We start from the raw sequence: 20,944 nt of genomic DNA on the forward strand, positions 1-20,944 counted from the left end.
TGATGATAATGTCAGATGATTTATGACAAATACTGTTCAACTGCAGGATTCTTATTCAAATCACTTCAAGAATAAGACAGTGCATTTAGTTCTTGCCCCTTCCTTCATGTGTGTTGTAYAACCATGACATTTTTCTCAGGTGAGCTTTAGTTCTGAATTTCAGTCCATCTGGCACATTCTCTGCACACCCTTGGAATTCTTGTCTGACTTTGGCTGTGGCTTCTTTTTCATTCTTTTCATTAATTGTTGCAAATCTACTTTGTGCCTCCAGAGGATATCCCACGGTGAACTCTCGTGCTCTGGAGAGCATCTTCCTTTTATAGAAGGAAACCCAGGCCATGGGAAGCCTAGTGATGGAGCAAAACATTTGGGTGCCAGGAATCAGAGCTGCCAAGCTGATTTTTCCTGCATTATCCAAGATATCCTGTCTGCACCAGCCATCCCAGGAAACATTGCTGACATAGTAGAATTGCTAAAGAAGATTTCCCTGCTGCTATCAGAGAATGTCACCAGAAGAAAAATGGAGGTATTTGCTTTTTTTTGGCTTTGGGAGGTTTTTCTGAGCTTTCCACGGCACCCATACAGTCTTTTGTCCTTCTGGCCACTGTCCAATGAAGTGGTGGCTGCAAGTCACATGGAGGGTACCTGGAAAGTTTTCACAGTGGGATATTTTACTGTCAGAGAAACAGTTTGACTTATTCATGTGTGATGAAAATAACACTGTGGAATTAAATTTCTTTAAAAGCAAAAGTTTCAGGACCTACTTTTATAGGAATGGGATAACAGTACAAGGAAGAATTAATTTTTWGAATATGACAGGGAAAGGCAGCCTTGGAGATGCTGACCTGTAGGTCTGCTGCCTTGTGTTGTACAACAAAAACTGAGATCTTTTCCTGATTAATTCAGAAATCAGAGAGTGGGGGAAGAAATGTAGGGAGAGCGGAATAAATTGTTTCTTCTAACATAAAATAAATTCTATTTTGCTTGTTTGTTTCAGAGCTACAGCAGGATGGCAAACCATATTCTGAACAGCTCCGTCATTTCCAACTGGGCTTTTGTAAAGGACAGAAATGCTGGTTCAATATTACTGGACTCAGTGAATTCATTTGCTGGGAAACTCCTTCTCAGAAACGGCTCMGAAAGTATCCAGGAGCCCTTCATCGCCACCAAAGGCTACAGCATACACAGAAACACTTCAGGAAAGAGCTTTGACTTTTCCATGGAGTTCAATAGCACRGACAATATCACTGGGCACGTGGTGATTCCAGAAGAAGAGCTTCTGAGGTTACCCAGGGCTTCCAGAGCCATCAGCGTCGCGTTCCCAACGCTCGGAGCCGTCCTAGAGACCAACCAGCCRGACCCCGCTTTCGTGAACGGGATGGTGCTGTCGGTGTCTCTGCCAGAGGAGCTCCAGAACATTTTGCTCACCTTTGAGAAGCTGATCAAGCTGGAGCAGGTGGGGGCTCAGTGCGTGGGGTGGCACTCGGCCGAGCGGCGCTGGGATCCYGGGGCGTGCGAGCTGCGGTCCCACAACGTCAGCGCCGTGGTTTGCGTCTGCGCCCACCGGCGCCGCACCTACAGCTCCTTCTCCATCCTGATGGCCCCGGCCGTGCCACGGAGCTCCCTGCTGGATTACATCACMCAGGTGGGCCTGGGGCTGTCCATTTTCAGCCTGGTCCTCTGCCTCCTCATCGAGGCTGTGGTCTGGCATCACGTCACAAAAACGGAAATAACCTACATGCGCCACTTCTGCTTGGTCAACATCGCTGCCTCGCTCCTCGTCGCTGATGTCCTGTTCATCTTGGCAGCTATTGTGCACAATTCAGCCCTAAACTACCARCTSTGTGTGGCAGCCACTTTTTTCCTTCACCTTTTCTATCTTGCCTTGTTTTTTTGGATGTTTACCCTGGGCCTCTTGATTCTCTATGGATTATTATTAATTTTTTTTAAGATAACAAGAACTGTGTTCCTAGCTGCAGCATTCTCTATTGGATATGGATGTCCCTTGGTCATATCTGTCCTCACTGTTGCTATTACTGAACCAAAAAATGGCTATTTAAGGAGTGGAGCCTGCTGGCTCAATTGGTATGAGACAAAAGCCCTTTTGGCCTTTGTTGTCCCTGCCCTGAGCATCATTGTTGTGAATCTGGTGGTGGTGGTCGTGGTTGTGGTGAAGACTGGGAGATCCTCYGTTGGAGAAGGCTGCAAATCACAAGATTTGAGCAGCATGATCCGAGTCAGCAAAAACATTGCCCTCCTGACACCCCTGCTGGGCCTCACCTGGGGGTTTGGGTTGGCCACCATCATCGACAGCCGCTCTCTGGCCTTCCAYGTTGTGTTTGCGCTGCTCAACGCCTTCCAGGTAAACTCTGGGACACTGGGAATGGTGTGTGTGCTCATTCCTTGAGCCTGGGATGAAGGGACCAGAGCAAAGAGGGGCTGGCAGCAGGTGCTGGGCATGAAATCGTGATCTCAGCTTTCCCTTCCTGTGGTACATGCACGAGGTGTCCTGGGTTGGTGCTGTAGGTGCAGATGGGAAATGGAACAAACTGGTTTGGTGTGAAGTTGAATCAAGAATTAATCCCATGATTGATTTCTGTTAAATGTAAAATCCACCAATTAATGTCCATAACTGCAAAGATGTCTGATCCTTATCAATAAATACWCAGMAAATTCTCACTTCCRTTGACAATGACWCTGGCACAGGTTGCCCAAAGRAGCTGTGGCTGCCCCATCCCTGGAAATGTYSAAGGCCAGGTTGGATGGGGCTTGGAGCAGCCTGGWMTAGTGGAAGGTGTCCCTGCCCATGGCAGGGSGTTGGARCTGGGTGATCTTTAAGGTCAATTCCAACCCAAACCATTCCATTCTGTGACTGATTCTGTGGTTTTGATTAACTCATCAGCACAAACACCCAGTGTTACTGATGCTCTGCAGCACACCCAGTCTGCCTCAACTCTTCTTGGCTCAGGCTGCACTGAATGGGCTGAGAAAGTCCTGGTTTATAACCCACCAGTCCAGTTCCAGTGAGAATTAACCCAGGTTATATCCATCCCTGATGTTCCCAGAGAGCCCCATGACCTGGGTGGACAAACCCATTTTGTGCATTGCTGTTACCTGAATCACAGGTGATGAGATCTCTCCTTAACAAAGGGACATCTAGAAACACTTAAGAAATATTGTGTGGTTATGCTGGTTTTGTTAACTGGTTTTGCAATTTCTTAGGGATTCTTCATCCTGTTGTTTGGRACCCTTCTGGACAGAAAGGTACTTATTCTGGATTATATGAACATTTTCCACACCCTGAGAAACTGCTCCCTTTAATATTTTTTATTTAAATCTGCAGACGAGAGAAGCCTTAAAGATGAACTGCCTTTCATCAAGGCGGAATTGGGGTCTAGAAAAGGTAAAGYTTATTTATTTTCCTTTTAATGGCTTAATTTACCAGTTTACAAACCTTATTTGTATGTGGAAAGAATGGAACCATCCACTACATCTTACACAGTTTACCCTTTCTTGTCAAAGGCAAATTCTTGCTGAAGGACACACAGGTAGCTCAAAAGTCTGCTCAGGATATTTAGCTTCTAAATATCAGAAGTGGCAATTGATGGATTTTTGTGATTCCTACATAACCTGCTGCTGTGGTTACAAAGTTAAAAGCTGTGTTTTAATCTGATCTGTTCACCTGCAGATGTCAAAGCCCTTTAGACAGACAGTGTCAATGACTTTTTCCCCCCCATATGTGAATTAGATTTACTTTAAGGTCACTGAATAAGAAAGGAGTAGAATTAGGAATTGAAAATCCCAATAATGATGACCTGGTTGCTGCCTTCACAAAAGCATGGATCTGTATACAGCAGGGCTGCTTTAGGATGTCAGAGGGTTGTTCTGCTTTCAGCAGAGGGATGGAAATCACTCAGAGCCCAGCCTGTGTGTTTGGTGCTAACTGAGGTGCATYCATGAGAGCTTGAGGGTTTTTTAAATATCAGGACATTTCATTAAAAGCAATGTTTAAACCTTAAGGAAACAAACTCTGTGTTAGCAGCTCCCTACAAAAACTGGCAGAATTGATATGTTGGCATCCGGAGTTGGTGGAAAAACTTTTGTCTGTTGTTCTTAGATTTCTTTTGGTACCAAAGCTTTATTGGTTTYATATATTTATAAAAGGGAGTCCTCTATAGCTGTCTGAAGAATTACCTGCAGTGTTTTTGCTGCCTGAAAAAAGAAACTGTGTCAGTCCAGTTTGACATGGGAAAAATAATTTCCTTGCTTTTTTTTTTTTCCAGTCTGTAACTCAGTTATGAATTTTTTACTGAAAGATGCAGAGAATCTTCCAGTGACAGTGTGTTCAAATRTACTTGTACTTGGTTTATGAGAGGATAATAGAGGGGTTGAGCCAACTATTCCTCCCTTTTGAAACCAGCATTTGGGTCTTTTGGGGCAGGAGAGGCTGTGCAACTGCTGGTTCCTCCAAATTTAATAAATTGAGATTACAGTTGTGTTACAGATCCAAGGAGGTCCAGTAAAGATGTTTCATATCTTGTCAGGCATTAGGTCAGGATTGAAAGTTTGAAAGTTAAAATTCTCTCAAGTCTCTGCCAGTGTAATAGTCTGAAAACAACAGATGGAAATGTCACTAATCCCATGACTCAGCAACATTTGATAAAAGGATTGAGTGATCTCACTGGGCAGAGCTTGATGTGGAAACCATGGCTGTGCGTGCCTAAGAATTTGGGTCGATGTTGTCACTCTCCTGGGTGGAAGAAACCACGTGTAGGTGTTTACTGTGGCATAACAGAGGGGAAAGATGTGAGTCACCCACTTTTGTAAACTTGGGTCTAAACATGGAGTTTGACTCATTAGAGCTGGAAAAGTTTGTCACATCTGAGATGATTGTTTCAAAAAAAAGCAAAAAGAATCTTGTTTTAGAGAGCTTCAGAATTGTGGGATTATTTAGGCTGGAAAAGACCTCTGAGGCTGAGTCCAGCCATTCACCCAGCCCTGCCAAGCCACCTCTAAACCCTGTCCCCAAATGCCACATCTGCATATCTTTTAAACACTTCCAGGGATGATTACTCCAACAGTGCCCTGGGCAGCCTGTTCCCGTGCTTCACAGCCCTTTTGGTGAAGGATTTGTTCCCAAAATCCAATCTAAATCCCTCTGTCACAACTTGTGACCATTTCCTCACATCCTGTCCCTTGTTCCCTGGGAGCAGAGCCAGACCCCCACCCAGCTCCACCCTCCTGTCAAGGAGTTGTGCAGAGCCAGAAGGTCCCCCCCGAGCTTCCTTTTCTCCAGACTGAGCCCTCCCAGCTCCCTCAGCTGCTCCTTGTGCTCCAGACCCTTCCCCTGCTCCGTTCCCTTCTCTGGACACGCTCCAGCCCCTCAATGTCTTTGTKGAAATGAGKGGCCCAAAATGGGACTGGGTATTTCTGGGGGTTTCATGGTGACTGTAAAACACCTGCAAGGATTATGCAGCCTCTTGTCTCAGGTCTCTGAGTCTCCTCAGACCTGCAGGAGCCTTTCCTGTGGGCCACATTGTGAGGTGACCATCTTGTGGTATTTCTCAGACAATGCTGAGGTGCCTCCTATTTGAAATGGATCCTCCACCCCCACAGATGATATTTGTAATCTGATCTGATTTTTTTTTCCTCCTAGTCCTAGCAGTGGACTCTCATCTTCAGTGGATCTGACCAGCGAGAAGAAAGGGAGCACTTCTTGCCCTGAAATGCTGCTTTGRGGTGAGCTGAAGTGCCTGACCTGCTCAGAGCATGGACAGCACTGTCTGGGAGCACAACCACGGGAAGCATCATGAAAACCAGAAGAGAAAARGCCCTGAACTTGTGTCAGGAGCAGGAAACCATCAGTGCTGCTGCAGCCCTTGGAGGAAACACGCTGGAACATAAAGCTTTCTTCTCACCTGTGTGAAAACTGCTGTGAGGAGAGTTTGTCCTCGTTCGCCATTTCAGTACTTCAGTTTCTTTCCTCTTTTCCTTTTTTTATTGTCAGTGCAATAAGGAGCTGTACAGTGTGTGGAGATGTTCTAGAATTATTTAATTTTTAATATGAGGTAYAAATGTTGAGCATTATCTGGCTGGTTTTTGGCTGTCTTTTGAGCAAGACTGATTCTGTTTATTGCCTCTGTATTCTTMATTTCCATCTGCTCTCCCAGACTGATGGACAACTCTGTTTCTGCATTGCAGCTGTTCTCTCCCTCCCARTATTTGTTGTCTCCATCTCAGTACCTGTGTGTGAGAGGAATTGTACAAAGCCCTTTTCTGGTGTGTCAGGACAGAATTTTCCTTCTTTTTCCTGTTCTGAAAGACAATGACAGAGATAAACAAGAAAGARGACTCTGTAAATAATCAGTTTCCCTCTTTAGGTGTGGGAAGACAAACTTGGAGTTCTCATCAGAGCTGAATCAAATGGAGGAACATCTCCTGTTCAATGTCCTAATAAAGGAATTTGGTTTTCCACGTGAGATGGGGTATCTGGTTTAATTAGAAAATCTGCCCTTGGTYTGAGAAACCCTTTCTAATGAAGGCTTTGATGGAAATGTTAACTCTTGTCAGGATAAATTGATGGTTTCAAAGGAAAATAAAGTTGAAATTTTGTCATTGTTTCTAGTAAGGGGTCCTTATCCTTCTCTATTAAAAATGCAGATAAATGCTCTGTAGTATTTCCTCGTATTACTCAAGTCAGAAATCACTTAAACCCATGTGGCTTCACATAGATTGAAATAATGAAGATAAAGCAACATAATACAGTTCAATGTCATCAGCAAACCTTTACTGAAGAGAGAGGAAAATGCCCTGGCATGGAAAAACTCACTGCCAGATGTGGGAGAAGCTGAGGAGGGTGTGGAGGGCAGAGCTGTTCCTGGGCCATGGGGCAGTTCTTGTCCTCAGGACTCTGTTGCTTCCTCTCTTCTTTCCTTGCAGACTGTTCTTTTTCCAAGGCTCCTTTCATTCAGCTCATTTGCATGTTGGAGAACTTTATTCAGAAGTAAAATTAGGTCTGTGTGCTGCTGAAACAAATTTTAAAAGACCACTACCCCAAAGTCAGCTTACTGGTATCATTTTATTAATGAAATGTTTGGATCTTTTTATAGCATCTGAAAATTTAAGAAAACTTGCCAGAACCCAGYACCTGCCCTCCTCTCACCTGTGTTCATGTTAAACCACTGCTACAATGGTGGAATTTATAGATGCTCTCAGATGAGGCTTCCTTTATTATAGACATTCCCTCCAGAATCCCAGGAAATCCAGCAGGAGCTTTGCCCCAGGAAARGCACCATGGAAGGAATCTGTTTCATCCACTGTTTACCAAAGGATGTTTAAAGTATGGAGCTTGTTTTCAGCACTTGGCACATATTGGTGTTTTACCCTGTGTTTTATGAGCATTTAGGGATTTAAAAAATAACAGATGGGGGAATTTTACAGAGAACCAGTTCATGTCCAGCATGAGGTGCAGCACTGACTGCTTTTAATACCCCAACCTTAAACTGAGCAGGAGCATTTCATGAATAAATGTATTTGAGGGGTGAAAACTGTAGCTGTCCCTCATGGGCTGTAAGTTGGTGTTTCTCTGAATGCCATGGGCTGACAGCCCAACTCTAATTGTAGTGAGGGAATCACCCAGAGCTGAAATTCTGCCAGTTTCCCAAATTATCCGTGTAGCAACAGCTCAATAAAGTCAGTGTTGTGTGGGGCAGTTGGAGCCCTTGATGTGCAGGAGCTCCTTTTGGAGCTGTTCCACCYTGCCTGAAGAAGGTCACACCTGAAAACTCCGAGTGCTCTCCTTGTCAAGGTGTCACAATTAATTGGACATCCCATTTCTTTCTATAGAATTACAGCATTGCTTCTGTGGCTRCACAAACAGGGTCTGCAGGGCCATGTCCTCCCAAAATGAATTGTCATTTCAGGGGACAGCACAGTTTGGGACACGCAGCACTAAAATCCCTGGTGGATGTGCTCCCAGGAAAGGGCCCCTTGGGAGCGCTGCCTCCTTCTCTGGCTTCTTTCACTGATTTTGTGTCAGCCAATATCACCATGGGAATGTACTTTTAGCACAGAAATCTGAATTCCATCAGCTCAGAATTCTAAACTCACCAGAATTCCCACTCCCTGGCCCCCAGATCAGATGTCCCGTTTGTATCCTGAAAGCAGGGCAGTACTGATTATGTAATTTTCCATTTCTAACATATTCTGTATTATAAATTAGATTGTTTTTGCTTTTATTCTCTCAAGGGGGACACAATCAATATCAAATTGATGCTGATGCATGGAAGTTCCAGCTGAACTTGAGGAAGAATTTCCCTGTGCAGTGACCAAGCACTGAATAGAGACCAGAGAGGGTGTGGAGTCTCCCTCACTGGAGATATTCCAGAACCATCTGGACACAATCCTGTGATCTGGAATGATGCTTGAGCAGAAATGTTGGACCAGATGACCCCACTGTGGTCCCTTCCAACCTGACCCATTCTGTGACTCCATAAAATCCACTGGAGTTTAGAATTTTAACTTCCCTATTAGATTTTAATGTAATATTTCCATAGTTTTGCTCCGAGCACTGTGGCTGGAGGTGTTTTTCTTCAACAACTTCCATCTGGGCACAACAGAGAAAGCTTTCTAATGGTGTAAATCTTGTGAACTTGTTTACATGGGCTCTGTGTGCCAGGTCAGATGTGCTTGGACACCGTGTTCCTTCGGGCCCCGCAGTTCCCTGGTGTATCTGAAACCCAGCCTGGCTCCAGTGCYACCCTGGGGCTGCTCCAGGCTTTGGGAGAAGGTGCATGTCCCTTCTGATCTGACAAAAATAGTTCATCTGTCACTAATTAGTGCAGCCATGTGCTCGCTGTTCTTTTTCACAACTGCAAAAAGTCATCCAAAGTCTATTTATTTCCTTAACTGCAGCCARTCAGTGGAATGGCACTTTTATTTGCAGTGCTAAACTTGAAAAGCCTGGTGCTTTCTTGCTTACTTAAGCATCAATCTTTAATTATAGCCCTTCAAGCCACGTGTAAGATGTATGTGTACCCTTTGGGTGCTTTTGTTTCAGGTTGGGACCAGTAATAAATCATCTCTTCGGGCTGTTTGAGGATTAAGTGTTGAACAATGGATTGATTAGCAAGACCATTCCAGCCCTTGGGCAGTGCAAGTTGAGTTTTATAAAGTAATTCCTATTCATGCTGCAGCTCCTCTGGGCAGGAAACAGGCAGGCTGTTGCAAYTATGGGGCTCTTGGAAGATGGAGCTATATTTAGCTTGAGTTTGGCTTTAAATCCCCCTGTTTAAGAAGGATAAGTGAACAGAGAAGTGTTTAGAGAAGCAGTGAGTTTTCCTTACCCTGGTGTTGCTAAATGGGCTTTCAGTAAACATCAATTACCGGGCTCTGTGCAGCGGTGTGACAGCAAATCCCAGCCTGTGAAATGGTCCCTTGTGGCCTCAACACTTGATCCCAGGCTGTTCTTCCCACTGCAGCTTTGACAGCAGCAGCCAAATGTGAATTTCTGTGGTTAGAGGAGGCCATTTCCAGGTTGACTCTGATGACAATGGAAAAGAAAGGTGGGACATTCCTTTTGGTGTACTTGTGTAGAACCTTTAGAATACACCCTGCTGCTCATCAGCACTGTCTTTGTCTTTGCCCACATCCTCGCTCTGAGAGTGTTTTCCTTTTAGAAATGCCCCACTGATGTCAATGGTTGTCTTGGTTTGAAAGACAGGTGTTTTGCCAATAAAGGCAGGGACCCCCTCCTTGGAGTGGTGGATATGACCCCCCCTTCCCTCTGACTTATTATAGCTTTGGAAAAAACCACGGGCTTCCAGGCAAGAGTATGGGGGAAAGGGAATAACAGTTTTATTAATATGTATAACAAAGTGAAAATAAGTAATAACAACAATAGCAGCAACCAGCCCAGCCACAAGCCCAGTGACAGCCTCACACAGAGATGCTCACCTGATTCCCCGGTGACTGCAGGAGCACTGTGGCGCAGGTCCCGGCTGGCTCAGATCGAGGCAGAAGCTCACAGTGGCAGCAAAACAGGAACCAAAGAGCAGTCGAGCTCTGCTCCACAGGTAGCAGGCCAACTCCCCTCTGAGCCAAGCAGGGCAATATATATAGATATAGCAATATATATAGTTACCCGCCACCATCACACCCACACACACCCCCTCCCAGTACTTAGCAAGRTMGTTTGGGTGGGGTGTAGGTCCTATTGTCTTTACTAATCRCCCTGCCATSMAAAGGATGACCTGGCAATCAGTGTATCCCAGCAACAAAATGGGAAAGAAAAATTCCCAAGAAAGGAAACAAAAGAAGATCCCATAAGCCACAACAATGGTTCATCCCAATTTTTTTTGTTGGAAGAGCAGGGCTTTGCTTGGGGTACCCCTCACCTGTTTCAATCACATCAGACCCATCCCCCTGCTCTGTGCCTGTGTGATATTTCCACAGTAAATGATCCATTTTTTTCCTGGGAAATGGCACTTACTCATGCAATCCTCGTTTCTGTGGTGCTGCAGCTGAAAATCTCCCACATTGCTGAGGTGGTTGGTTTGGGAGCACTGGGACAGCCTGGATTTCTTCTGCATTATTACAAAATGTTATCTTAATCCCTGCTGGCTGCAGAGAGCCCTGGGGATCCGTCTGGGCGCTGCAGAAATCCCCTGGTTATCTCCTGCGTGTGCTCTGAGGGGCAGAGCAGGGATAGGGCAGCAGAACAGAAGATTTGGGCTGTTTTATCAAAAACCTGCAAAGCTCCTGGAGTATAATGTGTGTCAGGCTCTGTCAAAAGATCTATTGAAGACAAGACTTGAAGGCTGACTTTGAAGTGTGCTGATTAGCACTCAAATTCCCTTTAAAACGAACTGCCAAGCCCAAAGTGTCTTGAAAATGGCTGGTTTTGGGAAAAGACTCACTGATACTTTTTTAAAGCTTTTATATTTTAAGCCTGAAGTAGCTGCTGAGATTAGCCAGAGCCTTCTCTTCTCTGATGTGATCAAATCACCTTTCAAGTTTCTTTTGATAGATTGACCTGTCTTTCCCCTTTCAGAAGAGGAGTTSTAGTATTGAATTTGTATTGATTTCCATTTTTGGGAGCAGACAGAACAATTAATTTAGCACACAAAAGCACCCGTCRGGTTATAGACCCTGTTAGAGTAATAGGAATTTGGGTTTTCTTCCTGTAATGAACCTGTGTGAAMACCTGCAAGGAAAAAGGAGCTCTCCCAGGGAATCTGGAGTGCTGCAGTTGTTTAGAGCAGCAGAAAGCAGCCTCTGTGAAGGATGCTGCACCATGGAGTGTTTATGAGAAATAAACTTGCAAAATGTGATGCTCCTAATGAGTGTGTGGTTCCTTTTTGCTAAGGGAATGCTTCCAGTTTTGCAGGTTAAAATCATAAATGAGAATCACAGAAGGGTTTGGATTGGATGGGACCTTAAAGATCATTTAATTTCAACCCCCTGCCATGGGCAGGGACACCTCCCACTATCCCAGGCTGCTCCAAGCCCCATCCAGCCTGGCCCTGGACATTCCAGGGATGGAGCAGCCACAGCTCCTCTCGACACCCTGAGCCAGGGCCTTACCACACTCACAGTAAAGAATTTCTTCCTAATACCCAATCTAAATTTCCTCTCTTTCATTCCTTTTCCTACCACAGCAGTTCCTGAAGAAGACTCCACACAACCTTTCCCTTCTTGCAGAATTATTGTTAATAATTTTGTCATTCTGGTTGTGTTGTTTCTTGTGAAAGGTGACTGAAAGACACCAATTCTATGAGTTTTGAGGAAGTTTTTGCCCTTGAAATATCCAGGGGAGGGTCGGTCTCAGGTTGCACGTGTATGTAGCAGCTTTTGGATGAAGTTTATGATTTTGTTTTCTCTAGCAACATGGTTCTGAATGTATTAAATTTTTTTTTTCAGTAAGATGCTGTAAAGGTAGAAGGTGGTAGGTTTATTCTTTGGCTTTATCACCAGTCTTAAAGGTAGGTATGCCCAGGTATCAAAATACTGCACAGCCTTTCTTCATGCAGTAAAAAATACATCCCTTCATGCAATATCAATAGAGGCTGTGCCTGGAATAATTCACTTYTGTTTACATCTTTATAAGGCTTTGGATATGTGGAGCCATTTAAAATAAACCACTGAACCAATTAAGCAAAATGCCTTTGATAGGATTAAAATTTACCAATTTGAGGCCAGCAGCAAAGATGTGGTATCTGTGAGAGCTTGTATGGCTGGGGCCCCAGAGCAATGCAGTTGTTTGTTGCCTGCACTCATCCAAAGAAGATGAGAAAAAACAAATTAATTTCTTTTTTTTGTTAATTTCTTTTTTTACAGGTAGTAGCTTCTCAGAGACAGGCTGAGGTAAARGCAAAAAATTTTCCCTAAAGGCAGGTTGAAGGATTTTAAGAAAAGAAATGATATGGAAGAATATGGAAACAGGAAAACAATGTGGAATAGAATAAAATAAAATCATTTTCCTTACAAAGAAGTCATCACTTTTGAATTAAAAAAGAGCTGTTTTAGAGATTTGCTCTTTTATTATCWGCAAAAAAAGGAATTTTCTGGGAGGAGTACAAGGATTCTTTGCCCCTCCARAGGAATTGGAAGCAATGTCATGATGAGAAGTCAATAAAACCAGTTTTTGTTTCTCTTTTGACAGAGTTGAATTTGAGATGAAAATCAGTATTTCCTGGCTGTAGTGTGGCCCCAGCCCTGGCTGTTCTTACCCTTTTGTGTGCTGCTTTCTGTCACTGMAGGATCTTTGTGGTGGATTTTCAGAGGGGTTTTGGGTTCTTCTCGGTTCTCAGCCTGTTCACTCACTTGTACTCAGTGCAGAGCTAAAAATCACCTCTGAAACATTATTTTTTTTTTTCTGCTCAGTATGAGCTGAACACCTTTGGAAATAGCTGGCCTGAGTCTGTCACATGGAAAACACCTCAGTGCTGTCGTGTGAAACCAAAAGGAGCCCAGGACAGGGGAGCGTCCCCGTGCTCAGGTAAAACTYGGGGCTCCTTGCGTGACCTGGATAAAAGCATTTTTTAAAAGTCAAAGTCATCTTGCTCAGCACATTCACACTTTCTTTCTCCTGACAAGACAGACTCTGAAGGTGCAAATATAATGGAATCTGTCGTTTTAATGTCATAGATTTTCACCCTCTCATCAGTGTGAGCACAGCCCAGGGGAGTTTGCAGTGTGAGCTCTGAGCTCTCTATCCTGTGAAGAACCTCATTTATCCACCAGAGCCAGCTGCACAAAGCAAATCCAACGGGCACAAACCACATTTAAACCRCAAAATTACACAGTCAAAGGAATAGTACCCACAAACACACAAACTTGTTCTTTATTGACAAAATCCTAACCCAAATATCAGCTTTTTTTAAACCTGAGACTGTGGCATCATCTTAAACCATTTTTTTCAGATGTTAACAGTTCTGAAGRTGGATTAGAGATCTACATTGTCCCAGATCTTAGTGAGGTTCTCACAGGAGACTGTAAAGAAAATGCAGGGAGAGTGTTTATAACAATTCTCCATCTCACTGAGCCCAACTCCTAACAGGGGTCATGGAGCAGAAAGTGTGCATGGGATTTTAATTACAGCCATTTTCACTAATTTATAATCACTTCCTGTCTTGCTGTGTGCAGAGGGATAACCCACACTCACTGCTGACAATCTCCTTCACAACCCAAATATTTCAGGAGTAATGCCAGCCAGCACCAGGCCTTACTGGGTTGATTCCATGGTGCTGTTGGTATGAAAAATGTTGTAAATTCAGCCATGCCTCACTGGGAACTTCCAGAAATTTTGGATATCTGCATGTGGCTTTGTAGTTTCTGTAAATRTTGACCAAACTCTTCAGAGCAAAGGTGATGAGGTGAAGACCTTAAATCACTCAGGCAAAAAAAATTCACCCAACCTTCAACATGCACCTTGCAATCCTCTCCCTGGGGCTCCCAAACAGGTTATTGCCTTTTCCCACAGGGAAATGTTGAGGAAATTGAATAATTTGCAAATGGAGGCATTTGCAGCTGAGTGCTTTCCTCAGCTTCTGTCCCTCCCACAGCTCTGTGACAGACTGTGCAGCATTCTTTGAGCAAAATGCAATTTCTCTGGAAAGAAATCCATGTCTGTCTGCTCCTCATGGAGGGGTGAACCAGGAAATGCTCCAGAGCATCACTTCATTATTTCCCATGGACAGCCATGGGCACTGTCAGGATCTGCCATGGTMCCATGGGTGAGGTCAGATATGGGCAGGGGGAAGGGAGAGAAAGGAATTCTTGGTTCATCTGCACAAGAAATTATAATTATTGGTGTAATTTTTGGTGTGGATGTTGTCCAGTATAAGTCATGAGCTTCCTTTCTGTATCCTGACTGATGATTAAAATTTCTAAAAATGGCAGAACAATCAGCAGATAAAACTGGAATTCCATTCTCAATTTCTTGGCACTCGTATTTTGTGGAAAAAAATTGGGATTCTTTCAAATTAATGAACATTTAGATAGATACATTTTGGTAACAGTAAATCATTCTCCCTGGGAAAACTTTAATTTAATTTGCTGCAGAACTTGACCTGTGTGGATCTGAACCACAGACTGTAAATGCAACAGGAACAACAAATATCACCTCTAATTCTGCTTCCTGTGTTATGGGCAAGCATGAGCAGATGTTTTAAAAGGCCAGTTCGTCCTCTCTTCTTCCCTTTTCTTCCCCAGTCCCTGAATTTGTTCCAGGCTCTTTCCACAAGGAGTAATTGGTACCAGTTTGGTACCAGTCTGACTGGAGGTTTAAYTAAAATTAATCCAAAGTGTGTCTAATCTAAAAAAATGCCCAAGACACACTTGGCAATTAATTCACAACCCTCCCCCTTCCTCCATRCTTGACACATTCATCTCTTTTTCTTAGTACCAAAATACAAATCTCCTGATTTGTCTCTGGAACTAAATGTACTCCTAGAAAATCCCCTTTTCTTAATTTTTTTTCCTGGATTTCTCTGCTTTTTGAGGCTTTTTAAAATCCTCTGCCATTGGAGCTGCCTGTTGCATTTAGGATGTAATCACAGCCCAGAAAAGGTTGAAAGAATTCTCTAGGCAGAACAATGGAAATGTGTTTCTGTCTTGGCAAGTTAATGCACAATTTCACCTTTACTTGCGTACAATGGCTACAGCAGCCGAACATTTTATGCTTTTGGTATTTTTTTCATTAGAAATGTGAGGTGATATGACTTCTCCTATTATTGTCTGATTTCTCTTTAGGGGAAAATGTCAGTGTGACCTGATTAAATTAACATTCTCGAGGCAATTTATGGCCGTGAACTTTTCTCAGCAAAAATCACCCATATGTGCTGATCATCTTGAACTTTAGCATGAATTAGGCATGCATTAATTTTGTGAGCAAATTATTAATTAAAAAAACCCTAAATTATGCCTTGCAAAGCTGTTAAAAGCCAATCACAAAGGTATAGACAAGTATCTCTTTTAATGTTGTTGATGATGACTTGTGAACAGTAATCTTAGAAATATTTTTGTTATATTTCAGGACTCCAAAACTCTCAAGACTGACTGAATGAGAAAATAGRTACAGAAAATTAGTAGTTAAAGAATTTCAAAATTAATTTGGGGTGTAAAACATTGCTGTGAAATATCTGGGACCCTGTAATCAAATTGTGTGGGAGCAAAAAGAAAACTTCCATATATTTTTCTGCTTATTTGTAGTTGTTTCAGGCTTACAATCTCAAGTAAGAAACAGGCATTATGTCATAAAATTTTCAGGAAAAAAAAAATTTACAATCTCAACCTCATGTAGCTGGCAGACTGAAGATTTTAGCCAGAAAATCTTTCCAAGCTTGAACAGACCCTCCTCTTACTGTGACTTTAGAGGACCATAATGCAGTAATGAATTAAGATAAAATTATAAGGCATCTCTCATGAAGGCAGGTGGATGTGTTTGCAGTGATGCACTGGGGGCTGCAGCTCTCAGAGCTGCTGTGGAGCTGCCAGGCAGAGATTAAATACATTATCCCAGTAGAAATGGTTTAGTGGGTGATCTGTGTTTGCTTGTGACAGCACAAAAGTAAATCTGTTTTCTTTTAATGGCATTGAAGGATCAGGGACCTCATCAAAGCCAAGATTAGAATAGTTTAGTGAAGCACCTATAAATATTCACTGTTGTATGAATGCCTGCCACCTATATAATGGTTTGAATTCCCTAAAAGTTCTTGGGAGTGAAGAAAAAGCACGGAATACTTTACTCACAGCTGCACTTTTTTGTAGAGGTAATTTCCAAAGTTGCTCTAACTTCACTTTTGTTAAAAAAAAAAACCCCAACAAACAAAAGCTGGATAAAAGATAAAGATAAATAAAACTTTTCTGTTCTTATTACTAAAAGAATTCTCCAATGTGCTGTTTCAGTTTGATCTGTGCTTCCTGGTTTTGGTCAGGTTGAAATAATGAAGGAATTTAATCATGGCTTCTCTGTTTCTCACTGCAGAAATTAATGACAAAACACTTTTTCCTATAGAAAAGCTCAGTGACCCTGGAAATATGCAAGGCCATAGCATTTGGACACAAATTTATATATAATTCATGTGGATGCCCTTGAATAATCTAAGCATGTTCAGCAGTGGCTGGTTAGTGTGTGCCACCTCATGTTCCTGAGGTTTTTTAAAAAAAAAAAAGTGAAGGTGTTAATCATTTTCCAGTCCTCAAGAGAGTGCTTCAATGTGAAGGTGTTAATCATTTACCAGTCCTCAAGAGAGTGCTCTCAAAGTTGTGGAAATTCCACCTATAATTCCAGAAATTATCTTTTATCCTTCTGTGCCTTCCAGGGAACATTATTTTCAAATGGTGTGTTTGCAGTTCTAATGAAGTTATTTRTCAAATAATTTTCTGCTTTTTAGACACTTATTTTCAAGTTCCAGTTCATGTTTTAAGGTCCAGTCTCTGAGTGGGAGCTCCCAGTGTCCCAGCAAAGATCCTAACACTGGTGTGTCACCTTTTAGAGGGAGAGACTGCAAACAGCAAGGGATTTAAAATAAACAAATAGATCCTTTCTGAACRCTTGGAATGGCTGGGGTGAAGGCTTATCCACCATCATGGGCTTGCATGTTTTCAGATCTTTTATTCCTTTAGGAAGAAAATGTTTTTAGAGGATAACACTTCAGGTTGCACATTTTTGACTGGAACTTCACTCAGTTGCCACGTGGGACATTAGGCTCTTATAATGTGAAGACTCTAAAATTAATCCACTGAGTACAGATGGCTCTTACTTCCACAGCGTTTTTCATCCTCTGATGGTGTGGTTTATACTGCAATAAGAACATCATGAAAGATGGGTTTAGAAAAAAAATTGGGTYTGTTCCCATTGACCTTTCCAAGTCTGAGCCAGGCTCACCTGCTTRCCATGGCCATGAGTTCCATCCTCACCATGCTGTGGTCACCCAGTGCTCCTTTGGTCTCTCTCTCAATGAAAATAATCTGGTTTTATCTTAAATATTTAAGTATTTAAAGTAATTTCAATGCCTCATTTGATTTTATTCACCTTGTAATTTTACTCTGCTCATTTTATCATCTCCCAGTTAATCTACTTTAGTCTCAGAATGTCAATCATCTTGCTAAAAATGTACTATCATAGCAAAATTATTTAAAAGCCTGTTGAATTTACTTATATTAAACATATACTTAATATCTTAGATACATTATATAGCCAGAAAACAGATTCTCTGCTTTRTTGCATGTTGAAATAATTAAACTCCCAACTTGAGCCACAGTTTGATTTGTAAAAAAAGCCTTTTGGATTTAATGATTRCTCACAATTTGAGGATGATAACAACATTAGCTTTGCAACACTTGGTATAGTGTGRACAAGAATTAGTCATTAAGAAGTGATTCTTTTGCTTGTGGAAAAAAAGTACAAATAATACAATGCCTGTTTCAAGAATTAGGCTACATTTTTTTTTTTGTTATCAGGACACACTTTGTATAGAAGCAGAGGTACTTTTTTTTYCCTCTCATATTAATGATCAAAAAGCCCTTAAAACCCAATTTTTCCCTATTCAGAACACACTGTTTTTATTTAAACTGCGAAGTCTCTTGGTACTCCTTCTCTTAGCAAGAAGTGAAGAAATAGCTCTTTTCTTCAAAATGCATTGATAGAACCATTCAAATTGGAAAAAGACTTTTAAGATTATCAAAGCCAGCCATCAASCCAGCACAATGACTACTCAAAAAAGATATTATTTGCAGGAATTGCCTTTACTATCTTTAACACTCTGCGTAAAATTGCTGTGGGGTGACACAAAAATACCACTCAGGATTATTGGAGGACATTATTTTAATTGCTATTTTAGAAAAAAAAAAAAAAACTTTAAAAAAGAGTCTAATCTCTTACCTACTTTAATGTTTAAAAGGACAAAGTACTCATAAACCCCATAGACTGGAAAATTAATGTATCAACGTTTTCTCAGAAACTGGGGTACTTCTACATTTGTAGTTCCTTATATTCACATGTAACTGTTACAGAGACAAAAATCATCCTTAGTCCACAGGGAAATTTACTGAATATACTTCTTTTGGCTGATTTAAGGTACCAGGAATACTCCAGGTCTGTTCCTGATGCCCATCAGGAGAAGATTAAAACAGCACATGATGGGTGAATTGGCACTGGGAGCGTTATCAGGATCACAGCAGCTCTTTGGCCCTGGTGCCAGCCAGGATTTCCATTCCATGAAGAAACTCTGCCCTCCAAAATGATGTGGCTACATCCAAGCTGGTTTTTGGGAAGAGTTCCACAGTTGGGATTTCTGGGTTGGGTGCTGGTTTRTCTTGGCCAAAAGTGTGGCCAAATGCTCATTTTAAGTGTAGGTGACAGATTCAGTGCCAGGGAAGGATTTCCTGGACAATGAAGTCTGAGTCACCCTCAAGTCTGAAATAAGTGGGAATGGGGTGAGGTAGATAATGTCCCAAAGACAAGGGAGGTACTCAGGAAACAGTGTGAGGAGCTGCTCTCATGTTCTTTCCTGAGCTCAGCTTATCTTGACATGAAAGCTCTTCCCATCATGGTCTCAACACAACCCTCGTCCCACTGATGTCAAAAAGCTGGATGGTCTCCTCAGTTTTATCACAGAAATCTTTTAAAAACRTGGGGAGAATGAATCCCTCAGGTCTGGGATTTATATAAACATGTATAAAATATAAACATGTATAAAATCTCCCCACACCCTCACCCTGGGTGTAGTATGYTTGTATTAAAAACACATTCAAGTGGAGAAAATGGAACTTTTCCTTTGTACTATTTTCCATAAGAAATTAATATGTTAAAGCAATAATCTGCTATGATTATATATATCTTTTATTAACTACACTTTTACTTTTTAATTAAACCACTAGAAATAAATCAATGATGAAAGCTCAACAAGCTCACATTTCACATTTCCAAGCACTTCTCCATGCATTTTTTTTTTTTGCTGCCATCTCCTGATGCACTGAAGGTAACTCTGTTTAGGGCTGGGGATTTTTTGCTGGAAAAACTGTTAATTTGGTGGTAGAGTCTGGTTCCCACTGTGCTGCATGCAGAGACTTTCCTGCTCCCACCCTTGCTCTTACCCAGCTGGGACCATGAACATAACCCAGAGCAGGCACAACAACCTCCAAAATGCCTCGTGAATCCTTGGTTGTCTTTCCAAGTAAAGAGAGCACAAGAAATGAACTCCAGCCCTGCACTTGTGGGACTGGGAAGGTGAGGACACTGGTCCAAGGACTGAGATGTGTAACATGCACAGGGAAGCAGGAGTGCCTGGGAAGGGAGTGGGGAGAGAGGAGAAAAGGGAAGTGACAGACAAGGCTGAGGTGTGGAATTATCATGGAGCTGAAAAGCGGAGATGTCCCCACCCTGAAACTCTAAGGGGGTTTTTGGGATTGTTGCACAATAGCAGATGCAGTTTAAATKAATGAGGATGTATTTTCAGAAACTCTTCTATTTTTCCTTTGAGCCTCTTTCATCTTCCAACCCATTTTACTTTTAGACTTTTTTCTCCTGCTCTTACCACTTTGAAAAGGTTTCGTTTTTTCCCCCACCTTCTACTACTTCATTTATTTCCCTTTGCCTCTCTTTTGCAACCACTCTTTCTCTTCTCCTACAGAGATTCTACTGTATAGGACAGAGCTTGCATTTCCTCTCRTTTGCTGTGCTCAAAGAGTACCCAGAGAAAAGAAAAACCTGCAAATACAATTTACACATGTAGTTGCCATTGGACATCTCAGCTGGTGGCCTCAGCTGAGTCATCTTTGTGTTAACCAGTGCTTGATCTGACTGCTGCAGTTCCTTGATCACTGCTCAGGCACAATCAAACCTTTTCATTGTGGTGACTAAACCAGTGACTCCAGGGGARACTCATGTGAGATCCTGGGAACCAGGTACACAGCACAAAGCTTTGCTTTTAAAGGAACGTGTATGATAGGGGATAAATCAACAGCAGTGGATAAAAGAAAAAAAAAAAATCCCTCTGTTTCTTTCCATTCTTTCTTGAAGAGAATGGAACTGAGGGAAGCCTGGAGCATTAAGTGATGRTACAGCAACGTTGCTTTGAGGATATGTGGATCCATCAATAACTTCAGCTTCTCATGAAATCACAGAATAATCATTTAGATTGGGAAACACCCTGAATATCATCGAGTCCAACCATTAATCCAACACTGCCAAGCCCAGCACTAAGCCCTGTCCCTCAGAGCCACATCTGCGTTTCTATAAATCCCTCCTGGGATGGAGTTTCCATCACTTCCAGCCTGAGAACCTTTTTGGTAAAGAAATTTTTCAGATCACATTCACTAAACATAAAAAAAACCCCAAAACCAGAAAAAAATCAAGATTCTCTTCACACCTTCTGTCAGGTTCTGCAAATGGTTTGGTTTTTTTTTAGCATGTGATACCAAGACAGTCTCAATGCTCTCT

At 42.2% G+C, this 20,944-nt stretch overlaps 1 protein-coding gene across 2 annotated transcripts in view; it reads left to right on the forward strand.

Annotated features, from left to right (window-relative positions):
• The window catches only part of ADGRF4 (adhesion G protein-coupled receptor F4), a 12,892-nt gene extending 6,413 nt beyond the window's left edge, over positions 1-6,479 (forward strand). Inside the window, exons 5-9 of one of the 2 annotated variants that reach the window (XM_057378569.1) lie at positions 272-526; positions 998-2,362; positions 3,223-3,264; positions 3,344-3,403; positions 5,657-6,479. In XM_057378569.1, the coding sequence (XP_057234552.1) occupies positions 272-526; positions 998-2,362; positions 3,223-3,264; positions 3,344-3,403; positions 5,657-5,662 (1,728 nt within the window). In that variant the 3' untranslated portion in view covers positions 5,663-6,479. The remainder of the gene's footprint in view (positions 1-271; positions 527-997; positions 2,363-3,222; positions 3,265-3,343; positions 3,404-5,656) is intronic. The other variant, XM_057378570.1, reaches the window with a different exon arrangement.
• Positions 6,480-20,944: the final 14,465 nt, after the last annotated feature.

The sequence above is a fragment of the Malurus melanocephalus genome, unplaced genomic scaffold (genome assembly GCF_030028575.1).
Source record: "Malurus melanocephalus ecotype Western Australia unplaced genomic scaffold, MMel_1.1 scaffold_363, whole genome shotgun sequence".
Taxonomy (NCBI): Eukaryota; Metazoa; Chordata; class Aves; order Passeriformes; family Maluridae; genus Malurus; species Malurus melanocephalus.